The following is a 21,762-nucleotide window of genomic DNA, read 5'->3' as shown; positions in this document are numbered from 1 at the left end:
AGTTTTATCCCTCCCACATGCTTTAAACACAATTAAACTTCTCAAAAGACACTTAAACTAATTAAAACACGCCTTTGAAATGATTATTTTAACGCCCATTCTCACTTTCTCTCCATGGAACAAAAGAGTATGAAACATTGAATATTTAAAGTCTAAAATGTCCATATTTATCCAAAGTGTTTGTCCAAGTCCGCCATCTTAATGGCAATATCCATCCCTCCGTTTTCTGATCTGGTTATCCTCACCAGGCATGCTGGAGCCTATGCCAACTGTCTTCGGGCAGTAGGCGGGGGACACCATGAACTGGTTGCCAGCCAATTGCAGCCCAGACATAGACGGACAATTATCCACGCTCACACTCACACCTTGTGACAATTCAGAGTGTTCAATCAGCCAGCCATGCATGTTTTTGGAATGTGGGAGGAAACCGGAGTACCCGGAGAAAACCCACGCAGGCACCAGGAGAACATGCTCACTCCACACAGGAAGGCCGAAGCCGGATTTGAACCCTGCACCTCTGCACTGTGAGGCAGACGTGCTAACAAGTCGACTGCCGGACTGCCTTTAATGCCAATACCTAATTCAGAATTTCAAAGATGGGGTAACATAAATTAGCAGCTGTTATGGTGATTATGAACCTTCAAACAATTGCTACTTTAACGCACACAGGCAGCAACATATACAGCGTGTACACTGTACAAAAACAAATATCCAGAACTTTACTGTACAACCTGCAAAAAGCCTCAAAAAACAACATCAATCCATGATATAGTGGGGGTACAAATGACGGACCGTTGGGGGAAGATTGTATTCTTATTTTTACTGTGTATTTTACGCGATTCAAACTGTTTCTGTTGCATTTGATTGCATCCTTAATTTCCCAAAACATTTACATTGCACAACCATAACAAGAAAATATCTGTGCTATTAAAGTTCCGTTTTAAGTGCCATCAAAGCTGTGCCTGTTTACACAAATGAGAAACAGGTTGTTGCGCATTTTGTTCATTTTGTTGCAGTGACTCCAAACCATTCTGCACCTCAAAATTGTGAAATTATCAAATTGCAATAGGGAAAAATGTTCCTTGTTAAACTATTTATGCCAGCAACGTTTGGAACGGGCATAAGAATAAATTGCTCTTCCACTCGATAGCAGGAGGTGCATAATCAACCCGTGCATGTGCTATTTGTGAGTGTTTTGCTTGGTGGCGTTTGCCGTAAGAAAATGTACAGGTACAACGCAACGCGTGGTGTTGCTTAAATCTGTGAACCCACGTAGTGACAACTTCCGCCTCTAGAGGGAGATAACGGGCAAACGTTGATTGGGGCTCGATCGGGGAGGCCGGTCAGAGGCAGGCGAGCTCAACATGGGGCTAGCCTCGAAGGAGGGACTCGCTCTCAGCTCAGTGACAGGCTGCCTGTCGTAGAAGACACGCTGCCCTGACTCACGCGGACCACACTCAGCGGAAGTCTCGTGCGTGGTTAATCCTGGCCGGCATCGGGCATTGAACGGGCCCGCGAGGAACAAGAGAGGAGGACAGCCGATAACGCGTGTAGCTTTGTGTCCCCATATATTGCAGGCATAATCAAAAGGGACCCTACACGAAACCATGTCGGGGGTAAAAAAAAGAAACTCAAATTCCTCGTTAAGCAAGGAGGAGGACCCGCAAGTCACGGAGAAGATGCTGGGGAACCCCGAAAAAACCGCCGTCGGGGATGACAGAGGCGAGGAAACTGTCGCCTTACAGCGAACCATCACGCTGATGAACGGCGTGGCCATCATCGTGGGCACCATCATCGGCTCGGGCATCTTCGTCACGCCGACCGGCGTGGTCAAGGAGTGCGGCTCCGTGGGCTTGTCCCTGGTGGTGTGGACTGTGTGCGGGGTCTTCTCCACGGTGGGGGCGCTGTGTTACGCCGAGCTGGGGACCACCATCTCCAAGTCCGGAGGGGACTATGCCTACATCCTTGAGGTGTACGGCTCCCTGCCGGCTTTCCTCAAACTCTGGATCGAGCTGCTCATCATCCGGCCGTCTTCGCAGTACATCGTCGCCTACGTTTTCGCCAAGTACCTCCTCAAGCCCATCTTCCCCGTGTGTCCGGTACCGGAGGACGGGGCTAAGCTAGTGGCTTGCCTTTGCATTCGTGAGTATCCGAGAGTATTGAAGCATGGATGATGCAACGTCTCGTGGAAGTGAGAAGTTGAGAGCGCGCCGCTCTTACTGCATACCTTTTTTTCTGACAAATCCAACATGTGGGTAGAGAGAGCCGGGTGACCTTCATCGAGCAGCTTAACCGATTTTATTTGCTGAGCGACATAAAAGCGCGTCAAACTAGGAAACAAGTCACAAAAACTATTTCGTCATTTCACGTACAGCACACTTAATGGCAGCTACCGGTAAATGTAATATTTCATTAATTTCTTGGAGCAATACTCAGATTTTGTCTTCTTTTTCAAATGGCAGACAAAGTCGTGAAAATGTGTAGACATAAAATATTCTCACTTCAGCAATAACAGACGAAACTTGAGTGTCAATACACTAATTCAGAGTTATAGGAGTACAGTAATTATAACTGCCAATTACGTTCATAATAATAATAATATGTTTAGATTTAATAATGGGTGTTCCTTGCATGTTGTTATTTGTTTTCTATAGAGTCAATTTTATGTATAATTAGGGTTGCGCTATATTGGCAAAAAATGCAATATGTGATATGGGTGTTGAATATTTTATACACACACACACGCACACACACACACATATATATACATATATATATATATATATATATATATATATATATTGTAGCAATATATATATATATTATAATGACCCTCCAGAGGATAGGATTCATATAATGGGAGGATATACTGTATCTATATCCATCTCTCTATCTATTGATCGATCGATCGATATATATACAGTATATATAGATATGTGTATATAATTGCGCTATTTAACATGTACATATGGAAATGGCATCTATTATCTATTTTTTTGTGCAAAAAGAAACAGGCACAATGTATTCTTATCTAATTAAGTAATTTGGTGTTAGTGATGCCCATCAATACCGTGTCCTATTGAGTGGCAATAAACATTTAAGATTGCATCTGATTGGTTAAGGTCAGGTAAAAGGTAAAAAGACACAAGGAATTCTAATTACATATTAATTTATCACACCTCTTTGTGAGAGACATATTACATATTGTGCAGCCCTAAAAAATACTCTATTCTTAAACTGTCTTTGTTCTTGTTGTTATTTGTTATGTATCCAGTTTATTCAGTGTGAATTTTTAGCCTTCCGTGTTGTACGGTACATGGTTGATGAAACAGGACTGGACTCAAATAATTTCCAAATTACACCTTTTGTGGGCCCACATACGAACATGAGCAACTAATGCATTAGCGTGTGTGTTAACAACCAGTAAGTAGCACCTTAACGTATAATTTTCATATGGTGTGAGGGCTAATCCTGCGTGAAACCATATCACAGCTAGATAGAGGTACTGTTTTCTTTTTCTGACCTGTATGGCTTAATTCATTGTGAATGTGCATGCATGTATTGTGTGTATTATGTATGCATGCATTGGTGTGCAGATCCTGTGATACACATCCGGAACTTAATTCATCAGCTTGTTTAAATATGTACTGTGCCAGTTGTATGTATGCTTGGATAAGTTTGCTTTATATTATGCATGTTTGCTCTCCACTCTACTGTAGTGAGTAGACTGTCCTTCTTATGAACAAAGAGCCTCATTGTGCCCAGTCTCATCTTTGTGTTGTGGCTCCGACCTGATTTAGGAACTGTGAAGGGACCTGCTGCTTTGGTAGGCATGGTAATTCACTTGTCATGGCGTGCAGCGCCATTAAGTGGTAGATGAGGCATGCCAGCATTGTACATACATGTTTGGGGAGGAGAACAAGTCTTACGGTGTGAAGTGTTCAGCTGCCAGAAATTGAGTTCATGTTCACTGTTGATAGCAAAGAGCACTTACGTAAAGGTACTTTCTCTCACTGACCAATTATTTTCTCTTTTCTGTCTTGGCAGTCTTATTGACCTTTGTGAACTGCTACAGCGTGAAGGCAGCAACCAGAGTTCAGGACTTCTTCGCTGTGTCCAAGCTACTGGCTCTTGGCCTGATCATCATCATCGGCTTTGTCAAGATTGGTCAAGGTACCACAACATTTTACACCAAGTGTTTTTTTTTTTTTTTAAACGCACCACAAATGATAATGAAACTGGAGCCTATCCCTGCTGACATTTTGCTAGACACATAGTGCGACCTGAATTGGCTAGTAGCCAATCCCAGGGTACTTAAGAAAAATATGCAAACAAACATCCACACACACTCTTAATTTTACAATTAACCATGTTCAATGACAATAATATTTGGCTGTCCAATGAAAACCAGATAGGTGCGGCCCGGTGGTCCAGTGGTTAGCGCGTCAACCTCACAGTGCAGAGGGACCGGGTTCAATTCCAGCTCCAGCCTCCCTTTGTGGAGTTTGCATGTTCTCCCCGGGCCTGCGTGGGTTTTCTCCGGGTACTCTGGTTTCCTCCCACATTCCAAAAACATGCATAGCAAGCTGATTAAACACTCTAAAATGTCCTTAGGTGTGAGTGTGAGCGTGGATGGTTGTTTGTCTCTGTGTGTCCTGCAATTGGCTGGCAACCGATTCAGGGTGTCCCCCGCCTACTGCCCGAAGACAGCTGGGATAGGCTCGAACATGCCCGCGACCCTTGTGAGGATAAAGCGGATCGGGAAATGGATGGATGGATGGATGGAACCACTCACCAAAGGTTAGGGATATGCAACTCAAATGTTGCTCAAATTTCAGGATGAACCTAATTTTCACTCACATTTAAAGTGAATTTACGGTATTCTGATTTTTTCTTAACTTTTGAATGCACATGTCCAACTGTTCAGTATTTTAACCTTTCTTAAAACAATTTGTTGCACAACTTGCTGTTCTCTACCAATTTAACAAGCAACATTCACAGAAGGTGTCCGAGTCATTCAAATTTCCATAAACCTTCACTTCTATACCTTTCTGTCACTCTCCCAGTCTCTCTGTATCTCTGTTGTAACTTCTTGGTGACACTGGGACACTCTAAGCTCAGAGGCTAGTTCCCTCTTAGTACATCTTGTTTTTAGCCTCGCAATGGTGAGGTGCTGGTCAACGATTGTTAAGTGTTCTATTATTAAAAATGTGAACAGCCCAATGAAGAGCAATGTTTAAAACAAATTCTGTTTAAACCAGGACTGGGACATTAATCCATTCATGAACTGTCCTTCACAAATGTAGGTTTCATATGCCATTGAAATTTTCAGTAGGAATTTTTCCTGTTATAGTATACCACTGTTTAGGTCAGGGAACGTCTTGTTAGCATGTTGGCCTCACAGTGCAGTGGCAGGATAATGGAACACTCTAAATTGTCCTTCGGTGTGAGTGCGAATGGTTGTTCGTCTATGTGTGCCCAGCGATTGATTGGCAACCAGTTCGGGGTGTACCCCGCCTGCTGCCTTAAAACAGCTGGAATAGGCTTCAGCACGCCCGCGACCCTTTTGAGCACAAGCAGATTAGAAAATGGATGGGTTACCCATTATGTTGATCGTGTGCTTCCAGTTGATCCCAAAGGCAGTGATAATTTTACAGTTTACCACCAGCGAGTCCCAGGGACTCGCTGATCAGAAAAGTATGAGTCCCATTATGCATTTCGAGAGTCCCAAATTTCTAATTCTGAAATGGTCTTCTTATTCAATTGCATATGATAATAACACAAACAACAACATATACATACAATTACAAATAAATGCTGCAAAAATTTAAATAATTCAGTAGCAGGCCTGAGGATTTCGGAAATTCACGGTAAACGTTTTTCAGTTCCGTCGGGTTACCCAATGGGAAACCACGGTAACTAATTTTGGGTTCCGTAAACGTTCATCATGGGAAACCATTTTTCTATTTTGACTGATATTCATAATCAAGAATTCTGAAACTCAAAGGTATAATGTTTCAAGGGTAAATGTTTGAAAACTGCATTAACAATGAACATTCCATCAGTAGCTGTGTACTCCAGGTTTATTCAACAAAATAAATGGATCAAAATATGTTGTACTCATATGGCATCATGAATACAACATACCACAAAAGCAGAGTATTGGTGGCGTGCGCGCGTGGTTGAGCGAGACAGAGAGAGAGAGAGAGAGAGAGAGAGAGAGAGGAGGCTTATAAAAACAAAAGCGGGTGTCTTCCATCCTTAATTGTCTAATCATCCTTAATTGACGAGTCATAAACACGTCTGCTGCACGGCCACGGGATCGCTGGCCTGTGTGTGTGTGTGTGTGTGGTAGTTTGTTTTTTTTGTTTTGTCCTGACTGAGAAATTTCCTTGCCCCAAAAACGCACATTATTTGGAACTGTGCGTCCCGCGGGAAAATTGTGTGTCTAGGACGCGGGATGCAGAGGAAACGAGATGGCTGCCTAAAGGAAGTGTCGGTCGCTCTCATGGCATTAAATTTTTTTTTTAAAAAGGGTAGACCGCCTATCATCCATTGTGAAAATTGCCACTTGATCGATGTCCTGGAAGAATGCTAATCTAAGCCTTATGTTTTGCGTACATGACTTCGTCCATGTGAAAAAGGGGAAAATAATTGCTTACGACCACTACTGTGATTGTCGACATATTTGGTTGTTTAACTCCATCCATCCATTTTCATGCATGTTTTTGGAATGTGGGAGGAAACCGGAGCACCCGGAGAAAACCCACGCAGGCCCGGGGAGAACATGCAAACTCCACACAGGGAGGCCGGAGCTGGAATTGAACCCGGTACCTCTGCACCGTGAAGCCGACGTGCTAACCACTGGACTACCGGGCCGCCTTGTTTAACTCACTCATGCAAATATATAGTTTACCCTCTTAGAACCAATGAGTTTCAGATGTGACTATTAAACAGAAAGTAAACATAGAAAACCTGTAGCACAAGGTTTTTCCAAATCATGTTTCATTCCTCTTAGGCTGCAAGCCAGTTACGGTCTGCAGCATATGATGCACGGCATAAGCATAAGCGAACCAGTTTCATCTTAGTAGTTAGATCATAGGTGTCAAACTCAGGTCCTGGAGGGCCGCTGTCCTGCATGTTTGCCAAGTCTCCCTGTTGCAACACACCTGATTCAAATGATCAGATCATCAGCAAGCTCTGTGGAAGCCTGATATTGAACCTGTTCATTTGAATCAGGTGTGTTGCAACAGGGAGACTTGGAAAACATGCAGGGCAGCGGCCCTCCAGGACCTGAGTTTGACACCTATGAGTTAGATAAACAAGGTGATTTAAAAATGGTTTACATCAGTTTTAGATCTTCACTGGATATAAACGTGAGGCTATGGATTCTTTTAAAACTACTAATGAAGAACTGGTAACATAACTGCAATTTAATAAAAGTTAACACTGAGTTACAGATGTAAGGGTGTATGTCATAGAAAACTGCAGAATGATCCTCAAATTCCATTTCAACGATTGTACAATGCAACCAAGTAGGTGCTTGTTAACATGCCCTCCTGTCTTGGCTGCCAAGACATGTTCTACTTGGCAATAGCCTAAAGGACCAACGACCGTTAATTTCATAAACGGCAGACCGGAGCCTCTCTGCAAACTTATTTTGTGGTGGGAAATGGTATTTAACTTTAAAATCGGAATATTGCAGCTTTACTTGACCTCTCAAGTCTGATTTAAGAAAAGGTCTCAGAGAGAAACATTAAAACTGAGGTGCCTAACACAGTGATTCCCAAACAGTGTTCCAGGGCACATGAGTGTGTGGTGAGAGCTCTAAAAGGTGTGCCTTGGGAACTTATCAAATTTCACTTAATTGGTGATAAAATTGGCCTGCGAGTAATTAGCGCGTCAATCTCACAGTGCAGAGGTGCAGGGTTCCGCTCCGGCCTCCCTGTGTGGGATTTGCATGTTCTCCACGTGCCTGCATGGGTTTTCCCCGGGTACTCCGGTTTCCTCCCAAATTCCAAAAACATGCATGGTAGGTTGATTGAACGCTCTAAATTGTCCCTTGGTGTGAGTGTGAGCGTGTGGATGGTTGTTCGTCTCTGCGTGCCCCGCGATTGGCTGGCAGCCGGTTTAGGGTGTTCCCCGCCTACTGCCCGAAGACGGCTGGGATAGGCTCCAGCATGCCCGCGACCCTTGTGAAGATAAGCGGATCAGAAAATGGATGGATGGTGAGAAAATTATTCATGAATATCTAATAATCCTTGTCCATCTATCGATGCCAGCAACCTTGTCAGAGATTTTCTCGGACAAAGTTAAAGAAATGACTCGGCACACAGGAAAATTGTCTTCAATATCGGCGGAAGCGGATCTCTGAGAGCGAACGACGGTTAGTTGCTCCGCGATCACACTCGAGCTCCCTTCTCGCCAGTTCAGACTTTTATTGTAATACATTCAAGGAAAACACTGCCCCCGATATTTGCATAGTGATTGGTTACCTGTTTTAAACATTGAACCACCAGTACGTTGGCGCCTTTTCTGTCTGGTCTACATTGAATTGACATGTTGCAGACTTTGCGGATGGCCAATGTCGTCTGGGCGCGACGGGTGTTCTCAACTCGTCTTTTGTTGTTCAACCGCTGTTCCCGAATTATTCATTCCCCTTTTGTGACCGAGTTTCGCCCTCTCCCCCGTGATCGCCCACCTGTATTGACGTGCTAATTGTGGACTTCAACAGCCCTCCGGCTTTGTGCACAGGAATTTGGGGGTGCTGGATACGCACCCAAACGTTTAGATGTGCCCAGATTAAATGAAACTTTAAACATGATACAATTTTGCTCATAGATTCCTCTAACAAACCTATAGTGACAGAAAGAACAAATAAATGATCTTCTATTCTATCCAAAAAAGTATGAAACTGACATGTCTCCTCTTTTGGTGGTGTAACGTGTGATTTTTCTAACGCAAAAAATGTGCCTTGGCTCAATCGAGGTTGGGAACCACTGGCCTGACGCGGGTATCACTTACCTGTCTGTCTCTTATCTCAGATCTTTCTCTGTTTTTCTTAGCGCCCATTCACTGCTGTTTCAAACTCTTCTTCAGACTCTCATTTTACCTGAAATGGTAACACCAAACTGACGTTTTTACTGCAAACACAATATCAAAGTAATTTAAAACTCATGATAGTTGACTCCGCCCTGTCATTTCTGTCCTGTTAGTGCATCTGGTAAAAAGCATCGGTGTTAAACAATCTGTCTTTCCCTAGTCTGTGTAGTTTTCGCCAACTTGTCAGTGTAAACATTGATGTATTGGAACGTACCTAATACTTAATTGATACTGCAAGTGATTGCTTCACACTTAGACTAATGATGGTTCACTCTGTCAAACGATTTTTTTTAAATGTACCTGTATGTAGTTTTCATTTTTTAGTGATACTTTTCTGACTAAGCAACAACAACAAAATAATCCCATCTCTTTAGTTTAGCAGTGTTTTATAATTTGAAATCATTAGCTCACCTCGGAACTTTCAAAAACACTATAATATATCAACAGGCCTGATGTAAAGTTGAAAAGGAGATAAACGATGATAATAATCATCATAGTAATAATCCATTCAATGGCTTAATTTCTACAATGATTCAGAGGGGATTGATGAACGGTGTTATCAAATTTATGAATGAAATCCAATGACATCAACCACACACATCCATAAAGCTCAGAATCCATCTGCGTGTACCTCAATCAAATCCACCAAAATCACATTACACCACCGATGCCACACCTTTGATCGGCTTTTATCTGGTCTAATGCCTAGTCTACTTTCTGTCACCACATTGTCGGGTGTGCCAGCATTGCGTAATAGAATATGCCCCCGGTCTGCCGGAACACCCAGAAAGGCGTAGCACGGTCTGCCAAATTCCCAAACATTAGAAACTCAACTTACCCCTGCACGAAAATGAAGATGTGTCAGTTTTTATTCCGAGCACATCATGTCTCTTGATGTGTCAGACACGTGGCATTGGGTCATGGTGGGATTCGGCCATGTGTTAATCAAATCATGCACTGCACAGTGCAGTGTTGAAAATGGTAGCATTCATTTTATTTATGCATCTTGTACTTATAGACAATATTAGGACATGTTCACGGAGTGGTCTGCACGTTTGTTTACAACTCTGAGGTTCGCTGTTTGAATCTTGGCTGCGGCCTTTCTGTGTCAACAATCATGCGGTGGATTTTTTTCTGGAGCACTCCAATTTTCTCCCGCCTTTCAAAAACATCCATGCTAGCTTAACTAAATAGATGACCCGATTATCCAAAGGTATATGTGAGGGTGAATGGTCATTTGTCTGTATGTGTCTCCTGCGGCAGGCTGCGACCAGTCCAAGGTGTATAGTGGATGGAAAAAATCGACACACCCCATTCAAATGCCAGTTTTTTTGTAACCTAAAGGAATGAGGCCAAGATAAATCTTAAAATGGTTTCCACTGTTATTGCCCCGTAAGAGTTGATTATACGTACAGAAAGCAACAATAAGATACATAGTGTACATGTAAATTGCAAGAACGGAACAGAAATGTGTCCAAGTAAATTTGAAAGATCAACAATTGGAGGTCTTAAGGTAACATCTTAATCAGAAAGTGATGCTAAATTTATGAAAAATATGACCAAGAAATGTATCTCATATTATACGAGCACTTCTTGGTTACATTTTGGGGGCGGGGCTTTTGTAACATTGTAACTGAGGTCTCATGAGCTATTACCAATGGACTTTTGAAGTCTACTGTTTAAAAGGACCCTGGAGTCGTTATTGGCTAGAGCCAAAACAGCCCTAAATCCATCAAATGGTTTTCAAAATCATCACTAACCAGCAGGCCAAACTTTCTCTGGATTATGAGGTCAGTCGTCCAGGGGTTGGGCTCAGATTTTTTTTCTCTCCCAAGGATAACAGAGGCTTGACCCATAACATAGGGGGCCTGAGAAAATCATTCATAAAAACATTTTAGAATACCAAATAAAATGCTGGAGGGGCTTAACTGGGGCCACACCGATTTCTGACGGGGTTATCGCATCCCATAGCCTTGGTGTAGCTCCATCCCTGCATGGGCTGTGCTAAATATGGCATTTTGATCATCAGGCATTTCTCATGTGTGGTATGTACTGTGGGGTTAGGGCTCACCCATGTAATAGCAACATGGCCGGGGACTGTTGAGTTAGTAACCGGCGCTGTGTCTGAGAATGTGTGTGCATGTTGCGGGGATCAGCTTTGTTAGGAATGTGGCTGGCATGCCCTGAAACCAGCACAAATCAGAATGTCTACAGGAGAGGCTGTGAGCTCAAGTGATGTACTTAACACCAGTGCTTGAAGTGGGCTGGCACACACTAGTACGAAGGAGCAGCACGTCTCAGTTTTAGCCTGCAGCGCACCGGGCATTCACATGAGCCCCTCGCTTCTTCTACTCCTCTCTTGCGCTTTGTGATCCACGCCTGAAATTTGCGAGGCAGTCTCGTGAGCCAAAGGTGTTAGCAAAATGTTGTGGGACATACTATATGTTCCATGAATAATAATTATTAGTTGAAACAAATAACAGCAATGAAACAAATAATGCCAAAAACTGAAATTTAAATTTGAACTGTTTTCTTTGAGATTCAATTTGGTCATGGAGTGGAGGGGTTACTCCAGACTTATTTGGTATTTTTAAAAAATGATTTCATTTGATATTTTTCAAATTACATCCGAGCATTCTTTTTTCTTCTTATTTTTTTTAGATTTGGTCTCAGCAAAATTTGTTGGAAGGCGACATAAAATGTACTTAAATTCTGGAATGATCCACACTATGTACCTGTGTGCGTGTGTGAGTGTGTGTTTGTGTGCGTGTGTGTGCATGTGTGTGTGTGTGTAAATACAGTAGATGTACATATTCACTGTCTAATTATTCTGGCAGAATAAGCAGAGCACTGCAGTTATTTGTTCCCACTTAAAGTATTGCTTAACAATTGCTGAGCTGCCTTAGAGCAAGGTGGTGAATTGTCATGAACTTTCTGAAGTTTGATGCCTGCACTCTGTCCATTCTGGTGCGTGATCCCTTCTCAGTGTCACCAATTGCCAGTCTAAGCCCCCTCTAAACGATGAAGGCATCCACATATTTGGAATTTCTGGGAAAAATACACAGCTGCAGTTTAATTCATGTTCATCCTGTCTAACTAGGTTGGCACTGTGGATGGTCACCTCGGCACCGCATTCTCTAGAACCTTCTTTGTTTTTGCATGTGTGGTGTTTGTTTCTCCGGTGCTCTCTTGACACCAACTATTCGTTGGGGTTTTTAGCATTGTCTGCAAACAAATGATTCAGATCGTTAACGGTGACCTTTTTTCTCTCTCGTTTATCCTTAACAGGTGGCACTGATTCACTTCTCCCTGAAAATTCCTTTGAGGGCTCCAAATACGAGTTTGGCAACATTGGTCTGGCACTCTACAGTGGCCTGTTTGCTTATGGAGGCTGGTAAGCATCATCAGCACTGAAATCCATACCTTGTTTAAAGGTAACACCTGCCACCATTTTATGAACAGACAGATTTGTGATGAATATGGATGATCAAGTCAGCTTCTTGATTAATGATTACCTTCAGATTATTTGCAACCAAGATCTTTCTCCCTCTCCTGTATGCAGGAATTACTTGAATTTTGTCACGGAGGAGATGATTGAACCTTACAAGTAAGTCTTTGACTGATGGTTTCACTGTCATATAAGCAATGTCGCTGATCAAAAATGTTCATTGTTTGTGTCCATCTCAGAAATCTTCCTCGAGCCATTATCATCTCTTTGCCAATTGTGACAGCAGTTTATGTTCTCACCAACCTGGCGTATTTCACCACCCTCTCAACCGATGAGATGCTCAACTCGGAGGCTGTGGCTGTGGTAAGGGATTTGCGTATGTCACGTTGCGAGGTGGTGGTGGACCCCAAAAAGCAGGCAGGAGGGAGGAGCAGGGTGTATTTGAAGAATTGTATTTAAAACAAAGAAAACTACATCCAAAACAAACAAAGTCCAAAGTATCAAACAAAAACCATGACTAAAGCTAAAACATAATGAACTCAACATGACAGAAACTAAGAGCAAACAGCAACACACATGACAGTAGAGCAACAATGACCCGACAGTGTTCGGGCTGGGAGTCCTTTTAAAGCCTTAATTAGTTATGACCAACAGGTGTGCACTGCCGGGGAGCCCTACAGTGCCACCTGTTGGTCCCTAAACCGAATCATAACAGCGTACTTGGGGGGGGGAAAAAAACAACCCCCCCCAAATGTTTATAGGAGATAAAACCAACGAGGTTTTGTCTCCTGTCAAAATAGTGTCAGCACCAGATGATAACATGGCTATATATATACATATATCACACACATGCATAGCTAGCTAGCTAGCTAGAATCTATGCAAGAATAGACGCTGTATAGGAAGAGAAGCAAAGAGGTCTTGTCTTCTTGATGCCAGATGAAAAATATAAAACACTTTCATTTTTTGCCCTTTGTCTGCTCTCCTGCATTCCATTTTTGAATGTATTACAGCCTATCCCGCATATTAAGATGATCAAAGTAATTGCCATATGCAAATAGTGTTGGGACGCTGGACTCACTGTCTTAACATCCTGTAGGATTTTGGCAACAGGCACCTGGGTGTGATGGCTTGGATCATCCCAGTGTTTGTGGGGTTGTCCTGCTTTGGCTCTGTCAATGGTTCTCTCTTCACATCATCAAGGTAACACAACTGCACAAATCCCCAGTTTCCTGCAAATGTCTGAAATTCGGGGTGTCCTCATACATAGTTATGTCAAAATGTTTTGACTTAATACATTTTTGATTAATACTGACCAATGCACATCGTAGGTTATTCTTTGTGGGCTCCCGGGAAGGTCACCTCCCCTGTCTGCTGTCAATGATCCACCCAACCCTGCTGACCCCACTTCCTTCCCTAATATTCACAGTGAGTACTCTTTAATGATCTCATATACTGTACTATACATACAATAAATAGAATGGGCATCACTATAATTACTTCCTTCAAGCAAGTTTAATGTCCTCATCTATTTGGGTTTCCTTCAAAAGGAATCTGGATCTCTATTTCTCAGAATGTGTCTGAGGGCACATTAAATTCTTAATCGCCCCTACACCGAGTTTGGCCACCTGTGGCTTAACCAGGCAGGCTGGGCGAAGTTTTGCTGTTTGCAAGGCGTAGTCAAATTACACTGTCCGAAACACTGTCAAAGCCAAACAGTAGTTGGAGCTCCGTTAATTTTTATTTGATGAACAACAGATTAGCAATAGCTCCAACTAAGCAGCACACATACAGATGTGTCCATTGCATGCATGGATCCACCCTTACACTAATTGGCAAGTGTAATTCAGTGTCTAAGTGACAGATGTGCTGACACCACGAGGCAAAATGTTTTTATTCGTCGTGTAGTGTTTTGCGGCGTTTGAGTGCTGCGCTCAAATGCACCTCTGCCCCTAGTTGACATGGTAATGAAATTTTCTCGTCAAATGAAGTCCTAGATGAATAAAATTGCTCTTAAAAAAATCATTTCAAGCTTTGAAATGAATCTATACTAATTTAAGGTAAATCCAAATTATTTTATTTCAAAACCAACTCAGCGTTGCCGATTTCATAATGTAAAAAAACAAAACAAAACAAAAAACAACATTGAAATCAGTCCAAAACTATTCATCCATCCATCCATTTTTCTAATCCACTTATTGTCACTAGGGTCACGGGTGTGCTGGAGCCTGTCCCAGCTGTCTTTGGGCAGCAGGCGGGGGCACACCCTGAACTGGTTGCCAGCCAATCGCAGGGCACACATAGACGAACAAGCATTCAGATGCTCACAGTCACGCCTAGCGACAATTCCGACGCATGTTTTTGGAATGTGGGAGGAACCCGGAGTACCCGGAGAAAACCTCAGCAAACTCGTTCTCTTAACATTCTTGCATCAGCAAAGTGCAACAGAACAAGCTTGTTTAAATTAAGTGAACCTGCTGCTGTCAATGTTGTATAAAAGAACAACCATATGTAGCAATAAAAGTTTTTGCCAAAGGCTTATATATTCTTTTTCCATTATATCAGCTGGTCTACATGTTCCCGCACTTCCCTGCATGCACCGCAATAATAAGTACTGTAATTCTTTGAACATGAGGAGATTTATGATGCAGTTTTTGAATAAATAAAGCAGTAACACCTTTTCGGTCTGTCCCATCACCTCGTGCGGCCCCTGCGCTGTTGATTCTTTAGGTTTGTCGCTGTTTGTATCGCATGGCGCCGGTCGAGATGCACTGACACATTGTTGTGTTCCCGTTACATTCAAATTTGCATTTGCAAAGGCCATACACGGGCAACCATCTTGTAAAGTGTTTCCGCGCAAACGAACGCATTGCTTCATCTTTAACTCATTCAGTCCCAAAGACGTTTTTAAACGTCTTTTCAGACTTGGTCTAGAATTGGCTGGTACTGAATGAGTTAAAATCTCCTCTTCCTATCCGCCATGATCTATGTTGATCTATTACGATCTATGTTGCGTGCGTGACATAAATCCATAACGTTGACTGGAGATGACGTGCACAAATGTAAAATGACTAAAAGTTGAGTGAAAATAGCATTCAAACTTGAATTAAAGAACAAAAAGGTATTGCAATTCTGAATTCAAAATTATTTCCATCATTGTATTGATTCAAACGATGAAAACGATGAAAACGATGACGCTCGTTCCTACCGACTGCTGTCAGGCTGCTGAATAAACATACGTGAAAACCTGTAACCATTGTAAATAGCACAGCCACCTGATGCTGTATATATGCAGTTGTTTTTTTACTTACTATATATCTATCTATCTATCTATCTATTGCATTCTGTACTGTGTGTACTGCATGCAACACTTTGTTTTTTCTCTTTTCTACCCCAAATTTTGCTGCTGTAGACTGCAAATTTCCCCAGTGTGGGACAAATAAAGGTTATCTAATCTTATCTTATAACTGATAGAATGGTGTCGCTGTGCGGCCAACATCGATCTAAACTAGTCCAGTGCGAGTTACATTAGGCACCTGACAGCAGAATAAGACTAAAAACTAAAGACTAAAAAAGACTAAAAGAAACATTCTGGAACATGGATTGTTAAAATTTGTAAAAACACTCACTTTGTATTGATTAATTTTTTTTCTTCTCTCCTTCTCGCCAGTGTATAATGACACTGCTTTACGCCTTCTCACATGACATCTTCTCCATCATCAACTTCTTCAGCTTCTTCAACTGGCTCTGCATCGCATTGGCAATTGTTGGGATGATGTGGCTCCGTTATAAGAAGCCTGAGCTAGAAAGACCAATTAAGGTGAGTCGATCGGATACATCAATCCGAATAGAGCAAAGAACGATATTTGGCCTGATTTACCAAAGTGTTGCGCTTACAAAAATGGCCAACATAAACTGACCCCCCCCACCACCACCATTTGTCTGCCAAATGGTAAATATTGATTGTTTAAAAAGGTTTTGAAATGCCAGAAACAAAAATAATCATCTATTCATAACAATGTGATTTTGGAGCTTGTGAAAGACTGACTGACTTGGAGCCAGTCACAAGCAGAAGTTATGCCATTTCCCTCCACCAAACTACTTTAACTCTGCATTTCCGTGGATCATTTCGGTGCACAGTGACACTGTGGCCTCTCCCAGGGCATTTTTTCAGGTGTTCTGTGCTAAGTCTTATACACAACGTGATGCAGAATCCGAAGCACATCCATTCGCCATGCACTTGGAAAACGTGTTCAATCAAACACATTGGTTGATGCGGTTGCTGGCTTCCCCACAAATAACTGGCGAGACTGATTAATTTTCTGTAACTCAGTAATATTTTTGCTTGCCTCGACCACGAACTCTTGGAACAATTGTAATTTGCTCTTGGGGTGCTCTCCCAATGTGCCAGGGGAAAACCATCAGAGCTACCTAAAGTGCAAAAGCCTCTTTTAAATATGATGGTCTCCACCACTTTCACATCTGTTGCTAACAGCACATTCAATCCGTTAAGAGCAAATGATCTCATAATTTAGCACACACTATATATATTGTAAATCAGGCCCACTATCTGCTGTTTTATTAGCAATGTACATATTTAAAGTTGTGGATCTGCTCAGCCTGGAACAACAATGTGTACACACTCAAATATGATTTTTACCTACATCATTGTATGTACCCTAACATGACAATGGAAGTTTGATAAGCATTTTTGACACACTTTGAACAGACAGACATACACTGTCAAAATGCGCTTAATTTAAATTAACAAAAAAACAACTTGGTCTCAAATGTGGCAGTCGTAGCTATTTTTTCTTTGTCACGCACCGCCAACAAAGATGCATTCATTCGTCCAGATGAATGAATGAACACTGATCTGAGATTAAAGGGCAGAAGAGAAGCTGAATGCTCGTCAGCTGGTCCACTTGCTGCAGGACTCTCCCAGCACACAGAGGACCATTGTGCCATCGCTGCACTTTGTTTGCACGCAAGTGTGTGAAAACTCACGTGCAATATCGTCGAATTTTATGCCGCTAATATCTGGAGCAGTCCGCCAGAAGATTTGAGATTGGCCTCAAATCCGGCAATGTTTAAATCCAAGCTGATAACTGTTTTTGTTTTTTGTTTTTGAGCTAACAACTTTTATCTGAAGTGCTCACTTTTTTTTTCCTTCCTGGAAATTTATGTGACTTTAAAGGACATTGAATAGCCTTGTGTAGCAACAAGGAAGATCTATTAGGATGGCTGGCATTATCCAAATAGCAACGCCGGGAGGCAAATGTTGCATCTTTAAATGAGACAGACGCAGAAGCTTTGTGGATGTTGTGGGACTGGAGACTGCGGTCTCCTTTTTCTCTCCCGCTGTTGCCCTCTCCCTCACTATCTCCATTATTTGCCTGTCACATTCCTGTTGCTCACCAGTTACATTTGGATTGCTTGGTGAACCGCTGAGAGCAATTGATCAAGGACTCCCCGAGTTCGCTCGCGCTTGATACAATTCCAGATATTCACTACACAGCTAAAAAGGATGGTGTCACACTCATGTGACGGTGGAAGATGTGCTCTGTTTGGTCTCTTGTCTTTAGAAGAGCATCGGGATCAAGAAGAAAGATGATCGTATGGGTGTGATGTTGAGCCAAGAGATTTGTTTTTTATATTCTTGACTCGGTCACTATAGGTGCACCGTATGAAAGAAGAGAGACATTCGATGTACGGACCACAACTTATCTTTAGTGAACACGCGAAAAACAACCCCGTGTGTGTGTTTTTACTTCTCTGTGGCAAATTCAACTGAGCAAAGCAGTGCTTTGAACAATGAAGTTGGAATGTTGTGTCCAACATACAAACAAATGACTATGATTTGCAAATCATGTTTAACCGATATGTAATTAAATGCTCTACAAAGACAAGATGTTCAATGTCAAAAAGATGAACTTGATTGTTTTGAGCAAATAATTCTTAACTTGGAATGTTATGGCTGTGACATCTTAGGTTCATGCTTTCGTCCTCTCTTGCAGGTGAATATCCTGCTCCCGGTGACGTTTGTGCTCGCATGCCTCTTCCTTATCATCGTATCCTTCTGGAAGACTCCAAAGGAGTGTGGGATTGGTTTTGGCATCATTGCCACTGGTCTGCCTGTCTACTTCTTTGGTGTGACATGGAAGAACAAACCCAAGTGGCTGCTGAATGGAATCTGTGAGTAGCTGTCTTTTCTTCTACTCGCCCTCACATAAAAGCAGCGTTTTGTTTTTCCCCAGTGTACAACTTTGGCTATGTCGGATGTGTGTGTTTTGCAGTCTCAACCACGGCCTTTTGCCAGAAAGCAATGCAGGTGGTGCCTTAGGAGTCCCGAGTCCTCCGATAAACGGTGGCCTCCAAGCTCTGATGTCACAGCTCATCAATGCTGAGCCCTGATGATCTCTCTCGCTCACTGTCTAATCTCGTTGATGTGCGCACGCGCACGCGCACGCGCACGCACACACACACACACACACACACACACATTTGTAGTGCCATTCATTCATTCATTTTGTGTCTAGGACTGTGTAGCAAATGAAAACATTGGCAGGAAGACATAGAAACAAAACATAAAACCCTGCTGTGAGTTTAATTTCTTTTTAAACCAAATACTTATTTTTAGTATTACTCTTCTGTTTAAGAATGTTTGTTTAACCAGTTGTGGGTAGTGGAGTGAACCTTGGGCATCCAAATCTGGTCCTCGAGGGCCACTATCCTGCATGTTTTTAGATGTTTCCCTCCTCCAACACACCTGATGATCTGATTGTGAATCGGGTGTTTAGGAGGAGGGAAACATCTAGAACAGGGGGGCCCAACCTTTTGTTGACCAAAGATCTACTTTTTGATCAACCAACCTCCCGCGATCGACCCGTTACCACGGCCCCTCAGATGAACGAAACAGAAAAATAAAGTAGACACAAGAGTTGGTGAGTTTGTGAAGAGCAAATAACTGCCTACCTTAGTAGAGACCTGACACGGAGGCATGGGACGCACTTTTGCGCCCTTGGTGAATTGTACATGAAACAAACTCTGAATGAGAATAATGCGAACAATAAAAGACAATAATAGCGCAACATCTTGGATCGCAAGCTGCAATTCCAGACTGCTGACCGCCAACAACTTCCGGTGACACAGGTCATGCACAACCGTAGGTTAACGGTGACCTGCTTATTTATTTTATGTTGAAAATACTTTTTTGTGAACGTGAAACTGACAGGATGCTAAGGGTGCCGTGTGCACGCACACAAAATATATCACATTAATAACATGCACACAGACACACATGTTTTTTTATTTGTTTTTTTTTTCCTCCCCCTACATACCTCGTGATTGACTTGGGACCCGTCTGCGAGCTACCGGTCGATCGCGATTGACGTATTGGGCATCCCTGATCTAAAAAATACAATATACCGGCTCTCGAGGACCAGATTTAGACACCCTTGGAGTAAACCTTTGATCTGAATTACCATCATTTGCAGACTATTGAGTCACACCCACAAAACTGAAAACAGAAAAAGAATCTGTTGATGTATAGGCCACACTTGAAGACAAGTTGCAGGTGTCCATGTTGTAGCTTGGGATATTGACAATACAGGTTGTTTCACAGAAACACTTGTAACATCCAGTCTATTACTTGCACCAAAATTGCCCTCCAAAAAGAGTTTTTCTCTATCCCCAGTGCTGACCTTTCTAACAGCTTCAGCTGTCATAATTTTCGCTGCTCACCAAGAATCACGATGGCCCATGAGTGGAATCGTCCTGAAACCTGAAATTGACCGTAAATAAGAACAAGCATGCCTTTTCCCGATGTCGTGTTTTGTTTAAAAGTGGGTCACCACATTTTCATAACGCTGTTGCCTCGGACACACCCGGTAAACATCGGAGGTGGTCGTGCATATCCAGGGCGTTTTTTATTTTTTTTATTTCGTTTTTAGGACGCGGTCTCACATCAGGGTGCACCTTGCTCGATCGTGGACCCGATCGCACAGCTATCGTTGCTTCCTTCCCCTCTGAAAATTGAGACACTCTTTCATTCTTGTGAAGGTGCACAACCAGTGGCCAAGGAGTGAAAATATTGGTGGCATGCAGCCTTAGCCTGTGAAACTCCATAAATTAGTCACATCATTTTTTTAAGCAGCAGCGCTCAAAGCGTGTGTGCCTCCTTATAGTCTGGAAATTACGTGACATACAAAAAGGATCCATTGTGCAGTCTCTGAGTCAGTTGAATGGAATGAGCCACTAAACATGCCTTATTAAAGTCAGTTAATACGGACGTAAGAAATATTACATGTTTGTTCGGAATCACCACCAAAATGTTAAGCTCATGTTTTCTGTTCCGTTCTTCATATTTTCAAAATATTTGTGTGTGCGGGTGGGTGTTTATTTCCTTGACATCAATGTTCGGAGATGTCGATAGACAAGAGCCTCATATGCTTCATTTATGTTGTATATGGTTTTATTTTACTCAGAGGGGGGATAGTTGACACAAATGATGACTTCCTGGTTTGTCTTGTCCTCATCAGTTTTGAAAATATGAGTGTCATTTCTAGACTCAAGCTGTTTCTCAACTTTTAGACAACCAAGAAAATGTTGTTTTAGTGTTCCTTACGATGGTCAACAATGGTCGCCATGGAGACAGTGTTGGAGAATGAAAATCGTATTCTTTTTTTTTCCCCCTGTCTTTTAAGTCGAACCCTGCAGCCGTAGTGAGAAGCTGATGGGGGAACTAACTAGTTTTGGACTGTAGATATTTTATTTATTTATTTTCTAGAAAACACTGTTGGTTAGTATTAATCTACTTTGTTTACAGTGCATTTTATAGAAAATGCTTTTCAAATAAATATCAAGTTGATGTTTTTTTCTCCTGCATTCTTGTGCTCTCTTGTCTTTTTGTGTTGTTTCTGTTTGGTTGTTGTCCGTTACTCTTTAGCCATATCATTGTTTGAAAGGTCCCTAAATCAACTATATAAATCAGCATGTATTGTATTGTATTGTAAATGTCGCATGACCATGTCACATAACACTGCTTGTATTTCACGACTTCATACCGCAACAGACAGGGTAGCCAGCAGGTTTAAAGCACCGGAGAAGGCTGTGATTTCAAACTTGCAGGGTGGGTTGGGTTGTTGGAGAGCAAAAGCTCAGTGCAAAATAGTTTAACCCTTTCAGGGACAGCGGTTACTACAGTGGACAGTT

At 42.2% G+C, this 21,762-nt stretch overlaps 1 protein-coding gene across 1 annotated transcript; it reads left to right on the top strand.

Annotated features, from left to right (window-relative positions):
- Positions 1 to 1,323: 1,323 nt before the first annotated feature.
- slc7a5 (solute carrier family 7 member 5) lies at positions 1,324 to 21,435 on the top strand. Its single transcript, XM_086108963.1, has 10 exons — positions 1,324 to 2,142; positions 4,048 to 4,173; positions 12,391 to 12,496; positions 12,665 to 12,709; positions 12,790 to 12,913; positions 13,649 to 13,752; positions 13,881 to 13,977; positions 16,220 to 16,369; positions 18,567 to 18,744; positions 18,846 to 21,435. Exons 1-10 carry the CDS (start codon positions 1,608 to 1,610, stop codon positions 18,890 to 18,892), a joined length of 1,512 nt encoding a protein of 503 aa, XP_085965089.1. The 5' UTR covers positions 1,324 to 1,607; the 3' UTR covers positions 18,893 to 21,435.
- Positions 21,436 to 21,762: the final 327 nt, after the last annotated feature.

This window comes from Hippocampus guttulatus, chromosome 4 (assembly GCF_054856545.1).
Source record: "Hippocampus guttulatus isolate MCC_2025c chromosome 4, RoL_Hgut_1.0, whole genome shotgun sequence".
Taxonomy (NCBI): domain Eukaryota; kingdom Metazoa; phylum Chordata; class Actinopteri; order Syngnathiformes; family Syngnathidae; genus Hippocampus; species Hippocampus guttulatus.
Note: the sequence above shows the minus strand (reverse complement) of the source record. Positions and strands in the feature narration are given on the sequence as shown.

What these genes read in the sequence shown, in the direction of transcription:
- slc7a5 (XM_086108963.1), top strand. Translation starts at nt 1,608, where the DNA reads ATGTCGGGGGTAAAAAAAAGAAACTCAAATTCCTCGTTAAGCAAGGAG. An exon ending in ACTCGGAGGCTGTGGCTGTG is followed by an intron (nt 12,914 to 13,648) that starts GTAAGGGATTTG and finishes AACATCCTGTAG; the next exon opens with GATTTTGGCAACAGGCACCT. An exon ending in TTCCTTCCCTAATATTCACA is followed by an intron (nt 13,978 to 16,219) that starts GTGAGTACTCTT and finishes CCTTCTCGCCAG; the next exon opens with TGTATAATGACACTGCTTTA.